The 21,233-nt window shown below is 43.1% G+C and overlaps 3 protein-coding genes and 1 long non-coding RNA gene across 4 annotated transcripts; 2 read left to right on the top strand and 2 right to left on the bottom strand.

Moving 5' to 3' along the window:
• Positions 1 to 1,667: 1,667 nt before the first annotated feature.
• LOC127777919 (uncharacterized) lies at positions 1,668 to 3,071 on the bottom strand. Its single transcript, XM_052304542.1, has one exon. The coding sequence runs from the start codon at positions 2,990 to 2,992 to the stop codon at positions 1,865 to 1,867; it is 1,128 nt and encodes a 375-aa protein (XP_052160502.1). The 5' UTR covers positions 2,993 to 3,071; the 3' UTR covers positions 1,668 to 1,864.
• Positions 3,072 to 3,427: 356 nt separating this feature from the next.
• LOC127777920 (ras-related protein RHN1-like) lies at positions 3,428 to 4,738 on the bottom strand. Its single transcript, XM_052304543.1, has 7 exons — positions 4,668 to 4,738; positions 4,505 to 4,582; positions 4,257 to 4,424; positions 4,036 to 4,084; positions 3,830 to 3,903; positions 3,627 to 3,720; positions 3,428 to 3,543 (listed from the first exon to the last, which is right to left on the bottom strand). The coding sequence occupies exons 1-7, from the start codon at positions 4,695 to 4,697 to the stop codon at positions 3,428 to 3,430; spliced, it is 609 nt and encodes a 202-aa protein (XP_052160503.1). The 5' UTR covers positions 4,698 to 4,738.
• A 3,372-nt stretch (positions 4,739 to 8,110) lies between these two features.
• Positions 8,111 to 12,000, top strand: LOC127777918 (uncharacterized). The gene is made up of 6 exons (XM_052304540.1): positions 8,111 to 8,333; positions 8,707 to 8,839; positions 9,099 to 9,202; positions 9,594 to 9,738; positions 9,822 to 9,962; positions 10,053 to 12,000. The coding sequence occupies exons 1-6, from the start codon at positions 8,293 to 8,295 to the stop codon at positions 11,679 to 11,681; spliced, it is 2,193 nt and encodes a 730-aa protein (XP_052160500.1). The 5' UTR covers positions 8,111 to 8,292; the 3' UTR covers positions 11,682 to 12,000.
• Positions 12,001 to 13,766: 1,766 nt separating this feature from the next.
• On the top strand, positions 13,767 to 15,959 carry LOC127778032 (uncharacterized). The gene is made up of 4 exons (XR_008018400.1): positions 13,767 to 13,918; positions 14,032 to 14,087; positions 15,503 to 15,544; positions 15,642 to 15,959. It is a non-coding gene; the product is annotated as an uncharacterized LOC127778032 (long non-coding RNA).
• The last annotated feature ends 5,274 nt before the right edge of the window (positions 15,960 to 21,233 follow it).

Here is a 21,233-nt window from a genome sequence, read left to right as displayed (position 1 = left end):
ACCCTTATATGTGTATGACATGTGGGTCTGGCAAATCTTTTAGAACCACTTGTACAAGTGGCAAATAGTTGATTATTCCTTAAAGAATATATATACAATGTAGTCAGCACATCCATTACCATTATGATGTCTTATCCATAATAAATAAATACGGATGCGATTAGGGATCAGTACTGCCCGATCCTAGCCAAAACAGGCAATATATTTCGTCACTTGGTTAATTAAAGAAATGATTCAAGTTAACTTGATACTATATTCGTCTCAAAATATTGCTAGAATGGGTCAATTTCTATTCTTGGCAACGAATCTGGCTGGTGTCCAGATTCATTGTCCTAGGATAAGTAAAATCATATCCTAAATAGCAATATCTTGGAATGGAGGTGGTAAAAATTAGTAATTTCAAATAGATGCAACATTCATAAATACTCTTGCAATAAAAAAAAGTGCATGCAACATGAAAATTGACGGCAACATAATGAAAATATTGTAACTAATACATGCAAAATCCAAACAAAACCAATTGCGATATTAAGAAGATATTGTGGGCAACATACTCTGTGATATGGTGCTTATAATGGCACCATAAACTCCACGTACGCCTCCGTGAGTCCAATGAGCTATTATGCCAATCAATGATGCATGCTCATCCACTTATTGCCTCTACTGGCCTCTCCTTCATCACCGTCGCCTGCTTCTTCACCTTCTCCCCCTCCCCCTACAGAAGTGAGGGACACCGCGATGGAGGCGATGCTTGTGAAAAGCCTCAACAAGGAGCTATCTACCCGCCACCCTCATTCTGTCTAGGACGGTTCTTAACTAGATCTGGTACCTCAATGTTGGGGTTAGCTAGATTTGGCCAAAGGACTAAAACAAATTGATAAGCCAAAGAGGGGAAAGGGAGGGAGGGAGGGGGCATTGCCAGGAGGAAGAAGGTGTGCAAGGAAAGGCTGGAGAGGGGTGCCCTAGGAGAAGCGGCATCATCGTCCCGAGGACTAGAGGTGGTGTTATCGTCTCGAGGAGGACAACTGGGAGCCGCCATCCTTTATCACCATTTCTACAAATGAGCGAGAGAGAAACGTGACCGATATGGAACATCCGATATTTCTCTTGGATGTCAGTGGTATGGTATGTAAAATAAATGTTGAGTGGTATGGTAGCACGGGAAAGTGTTTTAAACTCTCAAGATAATGTTACTACACTCTACATTGCTAAATGACTTTAGATTTTCTTTTTCATAACCAAATATTAAATTTGAGAGAGAGGGAGTTATACGAGGAGACATCCCCTCAGAGGATAAATATCCTCTCCCTTTGATGCTACTAAACTGCTAATGATCCAAGTTGATTCTGTGGACGGCGTTTTCAGCTAAATGATGGCGCTTTCTTGAACATAAGAAAAGTACGGCTCAAACAATGACTTCTGAATTTTAACGACATATTTGTCGGAGATCTGAATACTGAAATTGCATATTGGCATCTTATTCTATATGTTTCAATTCTAAGTGGACACAAAGAACAAATCAAAATTTCAAGTAATGCTTCTGACATTGTTACTTGATTTGCTATAAGCCATAAGTGGAGAGTCATAATTGAATGCATGCATGATACAGTATACAAATAGCCAAGAATCTCTTATTACAATGGATTGCTTATACTTAGCATCGAACAGAACAGAAACAACATATATAGTATAATCCATGGAACAAATTTTACAGTGAACCATGTGTATGAACTCTGAAGAATGCTCCAGATTCACACAAGAAATCGATCGAATTGAAGGCTACAACTGCAGAACAATCAATCTGCTACTACAACCTACAATTCATTCATTCATTCTGTTGCAAATGCAAGTCTGCAACATCATTCTACTCCTGCAAGGTTTTCAGGCCAAGATCACGCCTGCAGATAGGGCACATCTGGCTCCCCTTGAGAGTTGTCTCCAAGCATTGGCCATGGAAGACATGGGCGACAGAGCACCCAGGCCACGCCACGACGCCGTCCTCGAGCTCGTCCAGGCAGACGGGGCACTCCTCCCCGGCGTCGAACACCTTCCTCCGCTTCGCCGGCGGCGCTGGCGCGTCGTCGAACACCTCCTCGCTGCTGTCCCTCTTGCACGACGCCGCCGCCGCCACCACCGGCTCCGGCACGTGCAGCTCCATGCCGAGGAGCTTCCCCGGCCATGGCATCTCCTTCTTGGCCTCCAGCTCGGCGCGCATGTACTCCCTGCGCTCCGGCGTGTTGTCCCCCGCCCTGAGGATGCCCACGTCGACGATCACCTGGACGCGCGTGGCTACCGGCGGGACGCGCACCTGCGCCGCCAGCTTGGACCACAGCGTCTCGAGCTCCTCGACGTAGTCGTCGTGGTAGATCAGCGGGGACAGAGATAGCCCGGCGAATGGCAGCGAGCTCGCCGGAACGCCGGAGGCCGGGACGATGAACCGGAGGCGGTGTATCTTCGACACCTTCGCCCACATGGACAGCTCCACGCCCGCCGGATCGCTCCATGCCCTCTTGAGGAGGGTGTAGCGGTAGAGCACGAGGATCTCTTGGCCGTCGGCCGGGTCCGCCTCGACGGCGGCGACCCGCATGAAGCCGGCGGCGCAGCCGTAGGCGGCGAACTGCGCCGGCCCAAGAAACTGCCCTTCCGGCACGAACTGCGCGGCGCTCGCCACCGCCGGGTCAACCTCCTCGCCGTCGCCCTCGTCCTCGCTGCCGTCGCTGTCGTAGAACTCGTACTCGACCTCCTCCACGTCCGCCGCCTCTTCCTCGCCGTCGGCCTCGGCAATCTCCTCCTCCTCGCCGGCCTCCGTCTCGCCCTCATCATCCGAACCCATCACCTTCCACGGCGGCGGCGCATCCCCGGCGTACTCCTCCTCCTCCTCCTCGTCCTCGCACTCCTCCACCTCCTTCGGAACCGTCTCCCCGTCAACCATCACCGGCGGCACCGACACGGCCACCGACAGCGGCAGGCCGGCCTCGCAGGCGTTCTCCATCGCGGGCTGCTCGACGTGCGCAGCCGCCGCGGCGGCGGCGGCGGCGGCGGCGGCGCGTAGGGTTCGCGGTGAGAGCAGCGGCGGGAAAGGGAAACAGGTTGGAAGAAGAAAGCAGAGCAGCGGCGGCGGCGCGAGATTTGTAGGGCTCGGACTAGGTCGGTCGGTCGGTGTCCGGGTCCGACTCGAACTTGGGCTCGCGAACGCGATATGATGGGTCGTGTCGGACTCGGAGTGGCGGCCTGGTGCGCCGCACCGACTTGCTGTTGCGTAATCGCGTACACGTACGAGTTTACTGTATACATAGACACGTCAGCACGTGCCTCATCAGCATATATCCATTGCCTTATCTACCAGGGACATTTAAAGTCCAAGGCGGGTTCTGTAAAAGACGTTTTCGATTAAGGATGGCGTATTTCGGGAGTCGGTGGAGGCGCATCAGCCGGAGCAACAGAGCCGCCATGGCCAGCCGCCGCCGTCGTCGCGGCGGCGCCGGCCGTCGTGGAGAACCATCCCGGAAGGGCGGTGAGGTCGCACTTTGACCAGCCTATCAGCTGGCAACAACACGTAGATGTTATTATCAGGCGACGATGCATCAGAGAGTTGAATCCGACAGAGTTGTTTCGGTAGTGCTTGCCTAGTTCGTAGAAGAGCTCGGTGACGTTCTGCGACGTCTTGGCCGAGGTCTCTATGAAGAAGAGGCCGTTTCGCTCTGCGTATTCCATCGCCTCCTGCGTTTTCAATTAGCAGAGACGATGAGAATTTTGGAGACGCCCTACAAAAGTTTCTGAATTTTGTCTTCAGATACAGAGATACTGAAAGTCTGAATTGCATTTTTACCTGCGTTCCAACCTGCCTCTTTTCTTCCAGGTCGACCTTGTTGCCCACTAATGCCATCACCAAATGTGGATTCCCTGTGTTTACACAGGTAGTAAGACTAAGAGAAAATCACAATTTGAACTAACACTTTTGCTTCTAATTTGCTACAGACCCATATGAATGATACTGAAACGGCAGTAGTACTATTGTCAGGCACTTAGGCATACCTTGTCTCTGGAGTTCGTCGACCCACTTCCTTGCTCGAATGTAAGAATCCTGTATGACACACAGATATGCATATCACTTAATCAGTTGCTGAAAATCTACCGATGTGATTATACTAATTGCTTAGCTGCAAATGAGCAAATCTACCATTTCTGCTGATGAGCCAGCAGGTGCGTAATCAGCTAGCATCTGAAGATCACTTGCTAGTTATTTTGATAATTACCGTGCTGGAGATGTCGTAGACGACGACAGCGGCGGCCGCGCCGCGGTAGTACATGGGCGCAAGGCTGTGGTAGCGTTCTTGGCCGGCGGTGTCCCAGATGTCAAGCTTCACGGTGGCCTCGTCCATGATCAGCACCTGCGAGAAGAACGCTGCTCCGATCGTCGACTCCTGAAAAGCATAAAATCTTCAGTCCGAAACTGAACTTGATGAGAATTTAAACAACAATTAAGCAGGTATTGTTTAATTGCCTGGCAATCGTAGTACAATCCTTTGGCAAATCGAACCACGATGCTCGTCTTCCCGGCTCCCAAGTCACCCAGAAGTACCTACCAAAATATTGGAAATGCCCAGATAAACTGACAAGGATCAAAGAACCAAACAATCAGAAAATTCAGGGTAAGACATACCCACCAGCTTGGCCTGGATAACATCGCTCCCCATCGATCGATCGCTCCTAGTTCGCTTTTACCGCTGCCGTTTGGATCAGGATAATTCAGAATTGAAATGCGAGCAGAAGTGAAGTAGCAATGCTTTTCTTTTTTTCAGTTGATGCAAAGACTGGTAGCTGTCCGCGCATTGGATGGATAAAAAGATGATGAGGAAGCAGAGCAGGAATTGATCAGCAGCTGGTAGGTTTCAGACTTTCAGTTTCTGAAGCTCAGACTGGTAGTTGGAGAGGTTTTGGGCAGCACTAGCAACACACTGCAAACGCATTGCGTTGCCCATGGGCCATGGCACGTCGGCAGTGGGCCGGCTCTTGCCGTTCGGCCCAGCTCAGCCATCAGCGAGTAAAGCCTAAAATTTTATACTCCCTCCGTCCGTCGCGTAATACGGATGAGTGTCTAGATTCGTTGTAACGTCCCATTTAGCTTTAATTTGCTATATTATACGATGGATGGGTATAAGATTTCGATAAAATGTAAGCCAGTTCATTTTAGGCATGTTTAGATTGGTGATGATTTGTAACTATCTATATTTTGGTAGCTTCAAAATAGTACTTTAGTGGCATTTCAATTTATACCATCTTTAGCCTAACTAGTATCAAATTTGGTAATGCCTGACACTACAATATTTCGATAGGGCTTCAAACTAAATGAGCCATTTGACCTGTTGTGTCGGAGAATGGCGTCCATTTTTTGCACGTACTGAGTGTATTATAAACGCATAACGATGTGTTGCTTTCAATGTATTCCCCCTCATCTCAAAATGGATCAAATTTTATTATACGTGATCTCATATATAAAAGTTGATTTGAATTGAAAAGAGTACTACGATCATCCCAAAATAACTATCTCTCGAGGATTCAAATTTCGTTTTAAAATAGTTGTCACTTTAGAATACCTACCACATGTTCCATCGATCACCCCACGTTTATTCCTATTTTATCTTTAACCACCCTTTCATAACTAACCATACACCATTTAACAAAGGACACTATCGTCTGTTTCTCCTTAAACCTTAATCTACACTAAACAATTTAGAATGACAACTATATACTTTGACAGATGTAGTACAAAATAAAATACTGAATGCTGTACATATGTACCTACGGTTCAGCATCCCTGCGTCAATCGGCAACAAAATTGTCAATTCCTATGCATCGTCGCACCTCAGCAACCCATACATCCAACGGTTCATAGACTTTTGGAGCATTTCTAGCGTAGTAGCTGTACAATACAAACCAGAAAAAGGCTGGTAGCTCGTGACGATGCCTCGATCTCACGCACGTCCCCGTGCCGGAGCCTCTGCCTGCACTCATCTTCCCCAACCCAACCTTTTTGCCCATTCTGACCGTTGGAAGCCACCCGCTTCCTAAGAGCAGTTACAGTAGCATGCTATAAAATATTTTAAGAAGATAAATGAGGAGAGAGAAGGACAGCGGGCTATAGATTTGTAGCCAGCTATAGCACAGACTCCAAAACGTAGTGTGTATATGACATGTGAGACCAGGTATTAATAGCGTAATATGTAACTATTGTATGAATAAGATATTAGATTAGGTATAGATGAATTGGAGTTAGTATTTGGCTATACTATTAAACTTGCTCTAATGTCCAGCCAGGGGCATTCTCGGGAATTCCATCTCACCCTGTGCCATTTGTACTCGCTGCTAGAGTTCTGGAGGTGCCAGTGCCAGTCATGGGAGGTATCAACGTTTTTTTTATTGTTTTTTTTCCTGTCGGTTGCATTTGGCCTCGAAGAGACGAAGATCCTGCCTGACACTTGGGCCACGAACTCACTCTTCTCCTAATCTCCTTGCACGTACTACTGTTTGTCGTCTCATTTCTGTATTTGCAGTCGAGAAATCTTCTTCTTCTGTGGGTGTTCTTCATGGCTGACACCAGTTTGCAAGCATAACTGTTAGTCAACAGTTTTAAAAAGTCTCCTAATCTAGTCTGAATAAAACAGTCAAAGCCGGCCACAAACTGTACTGAATTATACAAAAAATGATCTCTTCTGCATAGTTTTAGTACATCTGGACATCTCGCTTTCTGGAGTATGTACAATATCTGTAGCGGCAGTGAGATTCATAAGAAAGATGCTCTGAACTTTTATGCCTTCCTTTTCCTCCTGCACTTGCCTGTTCATGCGAGAGAGATTCACAGAACAAACAAGGTTAGGCGAGTAAACCGAACAGATTAGTCCACAGCTAAACTTAATTAATAGTAGAAGATATCAACTGATTCGCTGGAAGCTGATCAAACTTGTGTCTCTGCCAAGCTGTTCTTAACAAGGAGTATTGCAATAGAAGCCATGCTGTGTCTTGCTGTCCGTGAGCTTTCATGGCGTGTAGCTTGATCTGCCAAATGGAATGGAAAAGGATGCAACATCATGCCGTGGGTAACACCTGACAATGTATGAGTAATTAGTAGTCCGTGAAAACCACTTATGCGAGCTAATCGATTGGCTGTGTCACGCGTGAGGTTAAGTAATCCTATCCACTTGAGTGTTGCGGTGGGGATGAACTGTTGCTGTTAGTTAATTTATTTACACAAGTTGAGTTTTACTACTAGAGCTAACTGTAGTTATCATGTTAAGCTAATTAATTAGTCCAAAAGGTTTAACTGCAACCTGTACTAGCAGAGATTTGACGAGACAGGAATGTTTCTTGCAAAGGTTCGCGAGAGAGAATGTTCAGTAGTTGACTTTCACGTGAGAAATACTCCATCCGTTACTGGACGTTTCGACTTTGATTAAAGTCAAACTATTTTAAATGTAGCTAAGTTTATAAATAAATATAGTAAATTTATAATACATTCATCAAATTAATAATTAAATATATTTTCATAATAGATTTGTCTTAGGTTGAAAATGTTACTACTTTTTTCTATAAATTTGATCAGACTTAAAACAGTTTGACTTTAATCAAAGTCAAAACGTCTTATATCCTGAAACGTGGGGAGTATAAATTTTTTTGTCAACTTCCAACTTGAAACTGTTTCGTATCAAATGCTTCAAAATGTCAGTGTTCTCAGTTTACCTCTTCCGAATAACAAAATACTAAGTATATTGAAGATTAATCATGATAGTAATTAAGATGGAATTTAATCAACGTGTTCACCTTCAAGATTAACAAAAAAAGCAGCAGTATTTTTCTCATCTTTTGTGACCTGAAGCAAAATATCGGCTGCAACGGGTAATTTCCCCAAAGATTAGGGCTTCAAATTCGAAATTCGGTTGGTTGCTTTGTGCGGTAAACTTTCGCCTGGTTTGTTACGAATCCGCCCTCTTTCCGCTGCAACCAATCCTCACCGCCAATTTCCGATCGGACGGCTCGTGATCGCCCTAGCTGGCCAAGCCATACCTGGCTTTCGCCTTCTGTTGCAACAGCTCACATCGATTCTGTCCACCACCTCCACTTCCTCCTCCCCCACAACCGCCTCCTTCCCCTCCCCCATTGCTCCCTCTCATCTTCTCCTCCTCGTCCTCCTGATGATTTAATGCCATTGGAAGCTTCGCCTGTTGGGTGAAGCTAGGCGGAAGGGAGAAGAAGAAGAAGAAGAAGAAGCTGGGAGGAGGGGAGGAGTGGGGGAAGATGTTTGACAGCCTGCTCAACTCCAAGTTCTACAACAAATGGTGAGAGATTGCTTCTTTTCTGCTTGTTCTTTTTGGTTCTTTGGTTCCTAGGGTTCGAGCTCAGCTGAGTTCTTATGGTCCAATCTGGTTATTTGAGGTGCTACTTTTTGGGGTTCTTGGTTCTTGAATCCTCCCCGCATGGAGGGGCGAACTTTTCGCCGGGTGCGTTCTTGGATTCCGGGTTCTTGCTTCTTGTTTTCTCCTAGGTTCTCGAGTTCGTCAGCTTACGCGTCAGTTTGTTGAATCGAATGCAGTTTTGGGCTCCAAATTCTTGGGCTTGCGATGGATTTGTTTGATTCAACCTTGAAAAATATTGTTTTGAGTTCATGGAGAAGTTTTGACCAATCGTTCGGTTCTTGAACAATGGATGCAGCAAGCACGCGTTCAAATGCATCCGTACGCGACTGGCTCTCATACGGCGGAAGAAGCAGGCGATGATTCGATTCATGAAGAAGGACATAGCCGACCTCCTCACCAATGGCCTCGACACACATGCATTTGGACGGGTAAATTTATGTCGGTTAACTCATTCTTTACCACTGCATTGCATTGTTCTGCTGTTGTTGAAGGATTTTGGGTTCAAGGGGAATCGGAGAAAGTTGCACTCTTTCCCCCTTTTTTTACACAGCAAAAGTTGCACCTTTTTGGCACATGGTTTAATGATTATTGATCAAATTCTGGTCATTTTTGTGGTAGAGGAAACATGTGGTGACTGAATTGCTGATGTTGTATTCTGTATCTACTTTCCTCTCTCTTGGAATGCAGATGGATGGGCTGATAATTGAGATGAACCATGCTTCTTGCTATGATATGATTGAGCAGTTCTGTGAGTACATTGGTAAACAGCTCAACAGCCTACAGAAACAGAGGTAACTAACGATCTGCTTTGATTTCCTATTTCTTTTGTCAACCACTAGCAATCATTGTGATGCTGAAACTGTCTACCTAAAAACCACAAGTTTGTTGATACCTCGATAGAGTCATTAATGCATCCTACATTTTTTAATTGGTTAAGTAATCAAGCCAACAGAACAATAGCATCCGGAAACATATACATTTTTACTATTGTTTGGATGATTTAGTTTAGTGTTAACCAAAGCATCATTTTTTTAAAGAGAATTAAAAAAATTGTTTGGGAACTTTGCTTGGTCAATTAAACATTACTACTTGTATAATGTTTGGAAGAGGAATAAACAAAATGGATTTCCAGTTATCTTGATGACAACAGTTGTCAGTTATATCTTTGCCTTTTCCTGACAGGGATTGCCCCCAGGAAACTCGGGAAGCTGTGTCGACTCTAATTTTTGCTGCTGCTCGGTTTCCAGATTTGCCAGAACTGTGTGACCTTAGGCATATTTTCACAGAGAGATATGGAAATTTTCTTGAGTCTTTTGTTAGCCTTGAGGTGTGCTACTGTCACGAATTTGTTGTTATTGAATTGATTAGTGGTGTACCACTTAACATGATCTATAATCCTACTACTTGCAGTTTGTTCAGAAGCTAGACAATAAAATGTTCACTAATGAGGAAAAGATACAAGCCATGCAAAGTGTGTCTGAAGAACTTTTGGTTGATTTTGATACCAAAGCATTGAAGATCAAGCTATGGGCCACTCCAGAAACTAAACATGTATATGCTTACACAAACTTGTTCAAATGAATTTACGCAATCTTTTGGTTGATGTTTCCTCACTTGGCATCTTGGGTTGTTTTCCCTTAGGATTTGCCTGCAAAGGACTCAAAGAAACAGGTAGAACTGGCAGTGCCTTTGTCCAGCAAGAAGAAGGGGGATGATGCTGCTCCATCTGGAAGAAAATCTGAAGCTGCTACTCCTGGCCACAAGAAGAAATTGGAAGTGTCCTTAAAACAACAAAAGGATGTTCATCCTGTTGCTGATGGCATTGACCGGTTACGTGAAAACACCAGGAGACAGCATGCAGATAAATCTGATGGTAAGGGGCATGTGGAGAAACCAGTGTCCAATTCAGAGATGAAAAGAAGGAACATTCAAAAAGAAGTTCAGAAAGCTAACAAAAAAGATGGTCGCCCTTGCGAAAAGGAACTAATGGAAGCGGTGGAGCTAGACCTCAATGGCCTGCCTAAGAAGGAATTTGGTTCATTGAAAGTTCCTGAAGCAGAAAGCAAGAAGACATTTGCACTAAATGTCAAGCCTAAGAAAGACAATGATCTTGAGAAGGAGAACGAGAGCAACCTTGGTCACCACCACAGATCACATATTCCTTGTGCTGCTGATCATGCAGATTCAGGTCTCAGAACCCTTGGCCTAGATAAGCAGGGGCTTCAATCAGTGAATCCTTTGAATGGTAACACTAAAAACAGGATGCCTCCTTATTCTAAGCTGGATGGAGCAACGGGCAAGAAATGTACTGAAAAAGAAGAGAACACTGGTTGCTTGAATGCTAGACCACAGCAGTTAGCAGATAAGGGGAATCCAGTGCAAGATAGACAGCCAGTGCCTGAGAGGGCAGCTTATGTGCAACCTCCTTACATCAAACCAAAACTCAACCTGCAAACAGTGCATGATGATCCTGCAGAGCGAGCTGCTAGTGACTACAGCAAACGTGCTTTCCCTGAACAAACAGATCACCTGTCTGACAAAGATCCTCTTCGACCTGTTTCTGTTAGAAGGAAATATGCCAAGCCACCTGCACCTGCTGCTGTCTATGATGAGGCGCCTGCCAATGAAAAGGTTTCAAGCCGAACACCCAGTAGTCACAGAAGACACACAAGCAGGCAGGATGCTGTTGATGATGGCAGTGCCCGGAGAGATGGGTCTAGACAACCTCATGGAGGCAAAGGAATGGATGATGTTAATGGAGAGAATGTTCAGAGAACTCCTAGTAGCCGGCCAAGGCACTCAGGCAGGAGAAATGGAGCTTTGTACACCGAGGACTACGATGGATTCGTGCAGCGCCATAAATCAGAAGAGGATGAGGCTGCAATTGATTTTGGTAATCTTTTACCCAGAACTGGAAATGGCCATAGGAGACACAAAAGCCGCAATACTGATGCGCGCAGTGGAGTTGATGAGGAGGAGAGAATGATGGATAAGCTTCTGAGGCACTACAGCAAGAAAGGTTTAGATGCGGAAATCAATCCAGCTCCAACCAACAAAGCAGAAGAACAATCTGAGCAAAAGGGCTCCATGCATCCTCCAGGAAGAGCAATCTCACTGCCAGGGGAATCCGTCTGCCGCGATGAAGATGTGAAGGTTCCTGCCCGGTCTACCTCGCTGCAGCCGGACTGTCCCAAAACTGTACATGTGCACCCGAAAATGCCTGACTTTGATGAGCTTGCTGCTCGAGTCAGTGCTCTGAGGAAGGCCTGAGGTTGCACTAGATTGTCCTGAGCCTGTGCACAAGTTCAGAACTAAGCCGTTCTGACAGTTTCTTCGTTGCAACTTGCAAGTCACTCTACCTTTGTTCTTTCTTGATGTGCAGTACCTATATGTGATTGGAATGATTTGTGCATGAGTTCTCCTTTTTTTCTTTTCAATCTATATGTAGGTTTTTCTTGTTATATAACATTTGCTCTGTACCAGGTGTTTGTCTAGATAGGACACTGGTTGGAGGATTAACACGATACAGTTGATAGGGGTTTTCAGTTTGTTACTAAATTCAATTAACAGGGATTACTACATTGTAACATTGAATTGAATTCATTGATTAATTGAGTGCTCCAGATAATTATATGCATGATTCTGTGAAAGAGATGCTGAAAAAGTTACAGTAATTCTCTTTATCCTTTTCCCTAACTTTTTCATGATTCTGAATTCTTGTACAGGCACAGACCTGGATACATGATACATCCGGCTCTTCCCAACTCATTGATATGCGGGGAAGGGTTGCTTCTCTATTGCTTTACTACTAGTTAAACACATGTATTACCATTACAATGCACCACAGTTTCTTTTTGTTTACGTCTCACAAGAAGTATTGTTTTGTTTTGTTTTGTTTATCTTGTACGACTTACTATGCAGGACCAGCAGCTCGTGCCGCTGTAAAGTGGGCGCCCACAGTGACAGTATCGTTAAACTGCTCCTTTCTAAGGAGTAATTGGCAGTCGACATACATATGTTGGACATGAACTGATATCAGGGGGCAAAAAAATGGTGCTCAAATCGCGGCAAATGCATGCTACAGTAGCTGTTTTAATTATCAAAGCCACGGAGAACATCATATCCCCCCAAAAATGGAGCCCAAATCGCAAATGCAGATCAGATATCAATTCATCAATACCGGTGCTATGCATCTAATCTAGCTTAATTAGCCTCCTAGCTATGTAAGCTAGCTAACACAGGCAGCGCATGAAGCCGACGACGAAATGCGCGATGAAGTTGTCGTCACCACCAACGAGCATGTCGTCCCTGACGAGGCGCTCCAGCCCCCGGTTCCTCGGGAGCGCGCCGGCGCGGTGCAGCACCGTGGCCACCGCCGACGCCGGCCGCCTCGCCACGCTCGCCGCGGCGCGCACCACGGGCCGCAGCAACAACGGCAGCAGCGACTGCATCATATACATTTCAACAGAGATTGAACACACATGCAGGCAGAGGCAACACTAGCACTTTGTAGTAGTAGCAGTAGTAGCAATCTCACCATGCGCAAGATGATGATGGAGATGGCGCGGCTTACGATGATTTTCAATTGCCAATTGGCAATGGCAGTGAGAGCTCGCTCCTGATGTTGACAGATCGATCTCGAGCTCTCTGGTCAGCATCTCATGGACCTGCACATATATACACACCGGGCGATCGATCGATCGATCGATGCGGCGCAACGAGGCATCGGAGATCACATGGAGAGAGCGAGGAGGAGAAAACGGTTGGCGACGGGTGCAGCAAGCAAGCAAGCTAGGGGCGCGGCGCCCACCGTGTCCGTCGTCCGTGCCACCTGCCGTACTACGGACAAGAAGCGCTATCTCCCAAAACCGATCTATACTCTCATGCAGCGCCGCCGCCGTCCACGCCACCCTATACCATCCATCTTGCTTTCTGCGCCGATTTTTGCAGGCTGTGCAGCAATCTGCCCGCGTGTCACTCGCATTCGCATCACTCGGTTGGATGGCAAGCTACCAATGCTTCTTTTTAACCTTTTCTTCTTTTTTTTTCTTTATCTAAATTATAAATGGACTATAGATAGATGGATGATTCTACCGGATGTACATGTACTTATCTAGTACTACTTACGTTCATACGAATGTATACGATGATTGGTACTGTATGTACGTATTCGTTTGATCGATGAAAGCCAGATTATGTATTAGAAGTACAGCGTCACATGTGGCCAACGGGCCAGGAGGCCCAATACAAGATGGGCTTGAAAACTTAACGGACCAACCAACCAAGGCCCAGCCCAATACACCCACAATCATGAGATTCCCATTCGCAGCCGCGACCAACCACTACACTAGGCTAGGCTAGGCTAGCTATATACGCCTCTGCCTCTCGCGTCTCCCATTTCCTCGCCTTTCCCTTCCATCTCCTCCTCGTCGTCGTCGCGGCGCGCGAGCTAGGGTTTCTCGACTCGTCCTCGCCCTCGTCGATCCGGTCAGCCATGTCGAAGCAAGGTGAGTTCCTTCCAATCGCGATTGGTTCCTGCGAGATCTCGCTGACCCTCGGTGCTTGATCGATTCGTGCGGGGTTCTGATGATTTGTTTTGTGGGGTGGGTTTGATTTGCAGGAGGGAAGGCCAAGCCACTCAAGGCGCCCAAGGCCGAGAAGAAGGAGTACGACGAGGTATGCTGCTGTGCTGTGCTGTGTGTGTGACCTTTGCTCCCGATTCGTGGTTCCGTCTACCGATTGATCGTTTCGGGTTAGGGGTTAGCGATCCACGCTTGTGTTTTGGCTGTGCAGGCCACCGTGTTGTAGATCGGTTCGTGTTTGGGTAGCTCATAGTGGTTTATCCTTTAGTTGGTTAGTTGAAGGTGAATTTGTAGAATTACTATGCGCGATGCCGTTTGTCCTTTAAATCTGCGTATTGACTTATGGGCTTATGGCCTTGTCCTCAGTTAGGGCTTGTTTGGTTAATCCCTGTGAGGAAGGGATTGGCGGGGATTAAGTAGATGTGGAAGTGGAATTAATCCCTTTCAATCCCCCTGGGGGAGGGATTAACCCAACAAGCCCTTAGGGGTGAGTTTGATATGTCATCATATTTACTTACATTCCTTGGATATGTTGTGTTAGGGGGTTATTATTGGATCATGATTGTGTTAAAAGCTTGTTCTGTTCATGAAATTATAGTTTCTAGGGCAAATTACTTTATTCTAACTACTTTGTCTTCCAAAGCAGCAGTTCACCCTTATAATATGTTTGACGCTATCATGTATGGAGATCGTTCGTTCATGGTCTGAAATTGTGTGCTTGATGCTTTCACCTTTTCTCACCTTGCAAAGCTGACCTAGTCGTTTATGTTTGGAAATTTGCATTTCGTAGCAGTGTAGCGCCAACTTATCTCACCTTATAAAATTGTCCTAGCTGTTATTTTTTGGGTGATGTGCTCAGTGAGCGGATGATCTTGCCTGTCCAATGGGAATACCATGAATAGGATCTTACTCGTCCTAAATTCTTTCTATCTCATTAAACCTAATCTGTCTGGATGTTCTTTATGGATTTAAGTTGTCTTGAATGGATCATTAGTCTGTGCTTAGGCCCATCTTAATTATCAACTGAACTAAGATCTAAGGCTTTGAAGAAATGAACATTTGTTCAGTGTATGAGCCTTTGGCTTGATTTACTGTTGCTTGATACTCCAGTTCCACTAGCTTTCTTGTGAAACATAATCTACATCTCTTGAAGGGAAACTGCATTACTAGGAAAAGAGAAGTGGTGGTGACTTATTTTCTCTTCCTGGGAATAACATGTGGCTGCCTAGCTTTATTAGAATGAAGCAGCGGAAAATCAGATAGTCATTTTGTGTTTGCTGTTTGGCCAAGTTGAGATGATGTGGCTGGTATAGATTTGGTTTAACAAATTGATTTGGATGGATGTTATAGTAGTTCTTATGAATTATTGATACTGTGGTATTGTAAGTACTGCTTTATCTGGAAAATCAGTGCATATATGATTGAAGCGATGATATAAGCAACTTGGATGATTAGTTGCAGACTTATTGTTGGTCTATTGCATAGTTCTGATCCTGTCTTTTTTTGCAGAGTGATCTCGCGTATCTGCAGAAGAAGAAAGATGAGGAAAAGGTGAGACCATTAACCAAACTTACCAGTCTTTTGTTCTTTTCATTGTAGCTGGTGTTTCAGTTTGCTGACATCAATTGCATGCATTTCTTGCAAACAGGCACTGAAGGAGCTGAAGGCCAAGGCAGGACAGAAGGGTGCACTTGGAGGCTCTGGTCTGAAGAAGAGCGGAAAGAAATGAGGCTGATACCAATCTGTAATGCCTGAAAAATGATAAACCAGCTACCTATGTGTGTTACTTCACTATGTGCGGATGTAACAAACTACCTTTAAGCATGTTATGCATTTAGCAATGTTGCAGTTGGTTGCTTGATCCGAAGATGTTTCGGCCTCTCTTCTGCTAGCTATGATACATCTGGTCCCGTATGATGATAATATAACATAATTCATGGTGAAAATTCCACTTGTTTGCGCTCAAGTCTTGCAGTTTCTTTGTTATATGATTGATTGATCTGATTCTGCCTGTTTCCATACAAGCAAGGAGCTGATATGCCGTGCTTCCATTTCGGTCAGCAGTTGCTTAACATGTTACAGAATTCTGAACTGATCTGATTCAGTGTTTACGCCATTCCTTAACATGTTAAGAGAGGGTGAGGTTTTTATACAGTTACCGCATCCTAAATCTATTATATTATTAAAGGAATAGAAAAAAGAGCCTCCACGTTCGCTCTCATGGCTTAGAAATTCTCACATTAATCGGAGAAAAAGAAAAAGCAGAATCCATATAGAAATACAATTAGAAAATAACTGAAATTCGGAATTAAAAAATAAGGAATATTAGAAGAGGAGACTAGAGTCCATATAGAGAAATACAATTAGGAAATAACTGAAATTCAATTAAAAATAAGAAATATTAGAAGTAGAGTATAGAGTCCATATAGAAATACAATTAGAAAAGAATATAAATTTGTAATTAAAAATAAGGAATATTAGAAGTAGAGTATAGAGTCCATATAGAAATACAATTAAGAAAAAATAGAAATTCGGAATTAAAAAATAAGGAATATTAGAAGTAGAGTATAGAGTCCATATAGGAATTTAAAACTAACTAAAATTTGGAATAAACATAATAAAATTAAAAGTAGAGTTTAGAGTCCGTATAAAAGTACAATTTACAAATAACTAAAATTTGAAATTAAGAAAAACATGGGAAGAAGAGTTTAAGGTCAATATAGGAATACAATTTAGAAGTAACTAAAATTCAAAATTAAAAATTAAAGAATATTGAAAGATGAGTTTAGATTCCACATAGAAATACAATTAGAAATAATAAAAATTCAGAAATAAAAATAAATAATATTGAAAGAAGAGCATAGAGTTTATATAGAAATACAATTTACAGAAAATTCGGAATTTTAAAAAATAAGAAATATTAAAAGATGAGTCTAGAGTCTATATAGGAATATATATAATTTACAACTAACTAAAATTTGATATTAAAAATAATTAATAACTAACACGTGTATAAAATATAATATAAATATTACACATTAGTAGTTTTGTAAAGTTATTGTAAAATTTAAAATTATGTTGTCATTTTAATATATTTAAATAATATAATGAGAAAACATATATGCTATTATATGAGAGAAAATACAATGATGCTAGCCGCGCAATCTGCGCGGGCTACCACGCTAGTTTCTTACATTATGCAAGTCTGAACTTACTGAATTTCCGATCCTGCATACATGGTCTTGGAACTCCCTTAAGAGTTATGCAACCTCTTGGAACTGCTTAGATCTGTTAATAACCATGTAAAGCGATCTACTAACAAGTTATGTGGAAGTGTTTCTGTTTGGTCAAATAAAAATGTTTCAATCTGGTGCATTTCTGGTAATAATGATATCCCCATTCCCAATATGAAACCAGACTGCTCATACAGAAACATACTGTGAACCGAATTGAACGATCGTTGGACCAAAGACTGCAGAGTAGTACTAGTATTATTGCCCACGGCCTCAACAGCGAAGCCGCACAAAGGAGACCCAACTCTCATGTTCTCCTGCTTTGTGCTTTTTGCCTAGCTTTCCATGAAGTTTCGCCCCTTCTTTTTCCATCGGAGACCAGATCTGCCGGTGCCAAATATGTTAACGGAAAGGGGAGCTGATCCGATCAGAATGTGATGGGCGGTGGCGGTAAAGTGTAGTGTAGCTTAGGTGGTGGACTGGACTGCATGCACCGGTGGGTGTCGCCTATTGCGACGAGCGATTCGAGCGTGGGGGATCACGGTGGAATGGAATGGTGGATATGCGGCGTGGACGGGACGGGACATGACACCCATCCGGCGGACAGGCGCGAGGCCGGTGACGGCGACTCCGGGGACACGAAAGCTGCACGCCCTGTTTGCCGTGGCGTCCACTAGCAGATAGGGGGAATCACGTACGATTCGCGAACAGACTCACTGTGCTGCTGTCTACTATTCGTCGGTATCGATCGGGCCCGTGCGTTTACATCCACCTGCAGGCAGAGGCAGACCGGGTTGATGTGCCTCAAGCGTCCTCCTGCCTGTCCATATGGATGGATGGCCATAAGATGGAAGATCATTTGATGTGCCAGCGATATACTGACAGTGGAAGTGGTGTGCTCACTGTCACTGGATAATCACTCAGTGATCAGCCTCATCTTGTGACTTATGCTTATTCTTATAAGTTAAAATTTGAATTTTTAATATTAAATTATAGATCGCTAAGAACACGTATATAAAAATTTATTTATAAATTATTTTTTATTTGCAAATATGCCGTTTCGTTTATTCCATAAATAAGTGAAACGATGGCCTCTGATACTTCCTTTCTCCCATAAAAATCAATATTTGTACAGATTTGTTGTATTATAATATGTCATATCTAATTTTAGATTCGTTTTTTCGGGACAGAGAGAGTGCGAAGTAGGAGTACTATACTAGTACTAGATGTCTACCGAATTGTACTACAGTTTATCATTGCTTTACTAAAAGTCCGTACATACTCCATGACGCTCAAATGCTCTGCGAAATGTTCATGGATCTCACAACACAATTGATCAAACCAAACATGCTTATGCAAAGCAAAGAAAATAATCTAGATGATGAGAAACATGTCGATCATCTTAAATTTAAAATAAGACCGGACAGCACAGTATTATTCCACTCATCAAATGCAGTGCAGGGGATGCTCCCAGATCTATTGAGAAGCCGCCGTCGACGTGGAAAGCTCAACGGAGGCGACAACCCAACCACGCCGACGTCGTAGTACCATCCAAGCAGCAACAGCGAACTGATTATTCCTTTCGATGAGCTCCTACGTCTACGTGTAATTAATTAGCCAGTGAAATTAACCAGATCAGCTCACATGTAAGCTAAGGCGAGCTGGTGACTAACGAGTAACCGGTGAGTATATATAAAAAAAAGATCTATCAAATTTTAACTATTAGCTTATATTTTGATTTATGTAGCTACCGATTCTCATAGCCTGAAGGAGAATCTTAAAACGTTTGAAGAGGTGAGGATTTTGGAAGAATATATATAACCTACGCTGCCAGAAACTCATCAAAACCAAACATTTATCTTTAGCAATTGACTATTGTTACACAATACTCCTTCCGTAAAGAAAAAAAAAGCTAATCTTCAGTGTCATAAAAAAAACAAACTTTAGTCTGAACAAAATGCTACTTAGCGCAAGTCAAATTTACTATATAAAACGTCGCGTAATTACTATATAAATGATTCTACTACCCATTATATCTCTCTTTCCACTTCAGCGGCACGAGGGATCGGAGAAAAGGCCAAGTAGGTGACGACCAAGGGCATCGTGCCATCATGCGGTAGCATCATGCTGCTGCTGGTGATGATAAGTAGGGTTGTACTACTAGGAGAAAGCGAAAGGCCCAGAGATTGATTGGTTTGGTCGATTGAAAGGATTATTTGATCCATTGGCAGTCTTATCTTTTCGCTTACACTTTTATTTATCAACTAAGATTTAAATTTTTAACATTAAATTTGAAGTTGATTTTGAGGTTTTTCTCATTGAAGTTTATTTTTTAGCATCTACTTTTAGATCATTAAGAATACATATATAAAAGTTTTACATATAAATTATTTTTCGTTTGTAAATACGCCGTTGGGCTTATTCCCCATAAACGAAACAATGGGGCCGTTTGGCCGGAGCAGAGAGTGCGAGGTGTCTAGAGCGCCACTACCTACACGATTCATGGCTTTGGCCATTCGCCTTCTTTTTCTTCCTTCTTTTTTGTCTGGTTGATCTGATACAACCTGTGCATTGAACCTGTCCGTGGTGTGCGTATGTATCATCGTCTGATCACCCAGTTGACGGTGTAGATAGCTATGATCTCATTGCTTGCTTTCCGATTGACCATATAGATGCTCATTTTTAGCTTTGGGTACTGTGGAATAAGACACTGCAGCAAAGCTTACTCACTGTGAGGCTACCTTTGCTTCCTGATCAATTTAACATGCTTTATTATTAAGATTCTATAGGTAGAGTACAAGATTCTTCCTAGGGTTCACAAAAACGATGGAGAATTGGTATTCGACCCACAACCGTTGGTTATCGCTCGAGCTATATCAAATTCGATCGGATCACACCAAAACGGTTATAGCCGGTTTTACTAACCCTGAACTTTCTTCTTATGAGTCACTAAAACCGATACATTTCACTATTGCATCTCCCAATTATGTGCAACCTACGGTTTCCAATCTGTGAGTCAACTGAGGAAAGTGTTCATCACAGATTTCCAGCAGCAACAGATGGATCACCCATGGATCGATGGCAATATAATGGCAGCAGATTAATTTGCAAAGCAACGCAATTAGAGGAGAGGAAAAAATTTGGGCGACGAGGAAAAGATGGCTTAATTGTCGTGTCCAACAAACAGCACACGTGGGTCACACGGACGGGTGAGTGCAGCCCCCACTCCATACAGCGCCTCCATCATTCCCTTCCCCACATTCCTTGATAAAAAGCCTATTAAACTCCAGTGATTTCACATAAAGACACACTAGGTTTTTGGTTATTCAAATTTTGCAAAAGCAGAAAAGGAGCCCCTTTTTTGGGGGGATATTTTTATTCTCTCCTTATTTTTAGTCATTTTCTTTTAAACACTTTTGTAGTTGTGTAATGGTCATTGGGTTGGTTTTTTTTTTCACCTTTTGTTTTTGCCTTGGTCATAGAATGTTAAATGTAGGCTAAACACGAGGGACACTACGATAAAAGATATACATGAGTTACAGGTTGTGCGCTTTGTCAATGAATCAATGTGTCTATTATTTTTACGTCACAACGAACAGAACCTGTAATATACTCTCTTCTTATAAACTAGCATGGAGGCCCGCGTAATTACGTAGATAGTATCGTTATTTTTTCTCATATAATAGTTTAAATATTTTCATATTTTATTATTAAGGTATATTAAAAATAGCAACACAATTTTGAATTTTGTATTGTATTAATAGTAATTTAATATTTTCTAATTTCGAATTTACTTATTTCTAAATTATATTCTTATATAGACTCTAGACTCTTCTCTCCCAATCATGCTTATTATTTAAAATTTGATTTGAAGTTTAGTTATTTATAAATTGTATTTCTATATGTACTCTAAATTCTACTTTTAATTTTTTAATTCTGACTTTGAATTAGTTTAAATTCCTATATGAACCCTATATTATTCTTCCAATATTCTTTTTTTTATTCTA

This window comes from Oryza glaberrima, chromosome 6 (genome assembly GCF_000147395.1).
Source record: "Oryza glaberrima chromosome 6, OglaRS2, whole genome shotgun sequence".
NCBI lineage: Eukaryota > Viridiplantae > Streptophyta > Magnoliopsida > Poales > Poaceae > Oryza > Oryza glaberrima.
The sequence above is the reverse complement of the archived record's forward strand: the minus strand, read 5'-3'. Positions and strand labels throughout refer to the sequence as shown.

Bases quoted from the DNA above. Each gene is read 5' to 3' on its own strand.
- LOC127777920 (XM_052304543.1), bottom strand. From the start codon at position 4,697: ATGGGGAGCGATGTTATCCAGGCCAAGCTG. The intron at 4,583-4,667 runs GTGGGTATGTCT...ATATTTTGGTAG, and splicing joins ATGTTATCCAGGCCAAGCTG to GTACTTCTGGGTGACTTGGG. The intron at 3,721-3,829 runs GTAAAAATGCAA...TTGAAAACGCAG, and splicing joins AGAGGCAGGTTGGAACGCAG to GAGGCGATGGAATACGCAGA.
- LOC127777918 (XM_052304540.1), top strand. From the start codon at position 8,293: ATGTTTGACAGCCTGCTCAACTCCAAGTTCTACAACAAATG. The intron at 9,203-9,593 runs GTAACTAACGAT...TTTTCCTGACAG, and splicing joins AACAGCCTACAGAAACAGAG to GGATTGCCCCCAGGAAACTC. The intron at 9,963-10,052 runs GTATATGCTTAC...GTTTTCCCTTAG, and splicing joins CCACTCCAGAAACTAAACAT to GATTTGCCTGCAAAGGACTC.
- LOC127777919 (XM_052304542.1), bottom strand. From the start codon at position 2,992: ATGGAGAACGCCTGCGAGGCCGGCCTGCCGCTGTCGGTGGCCGTGTCG.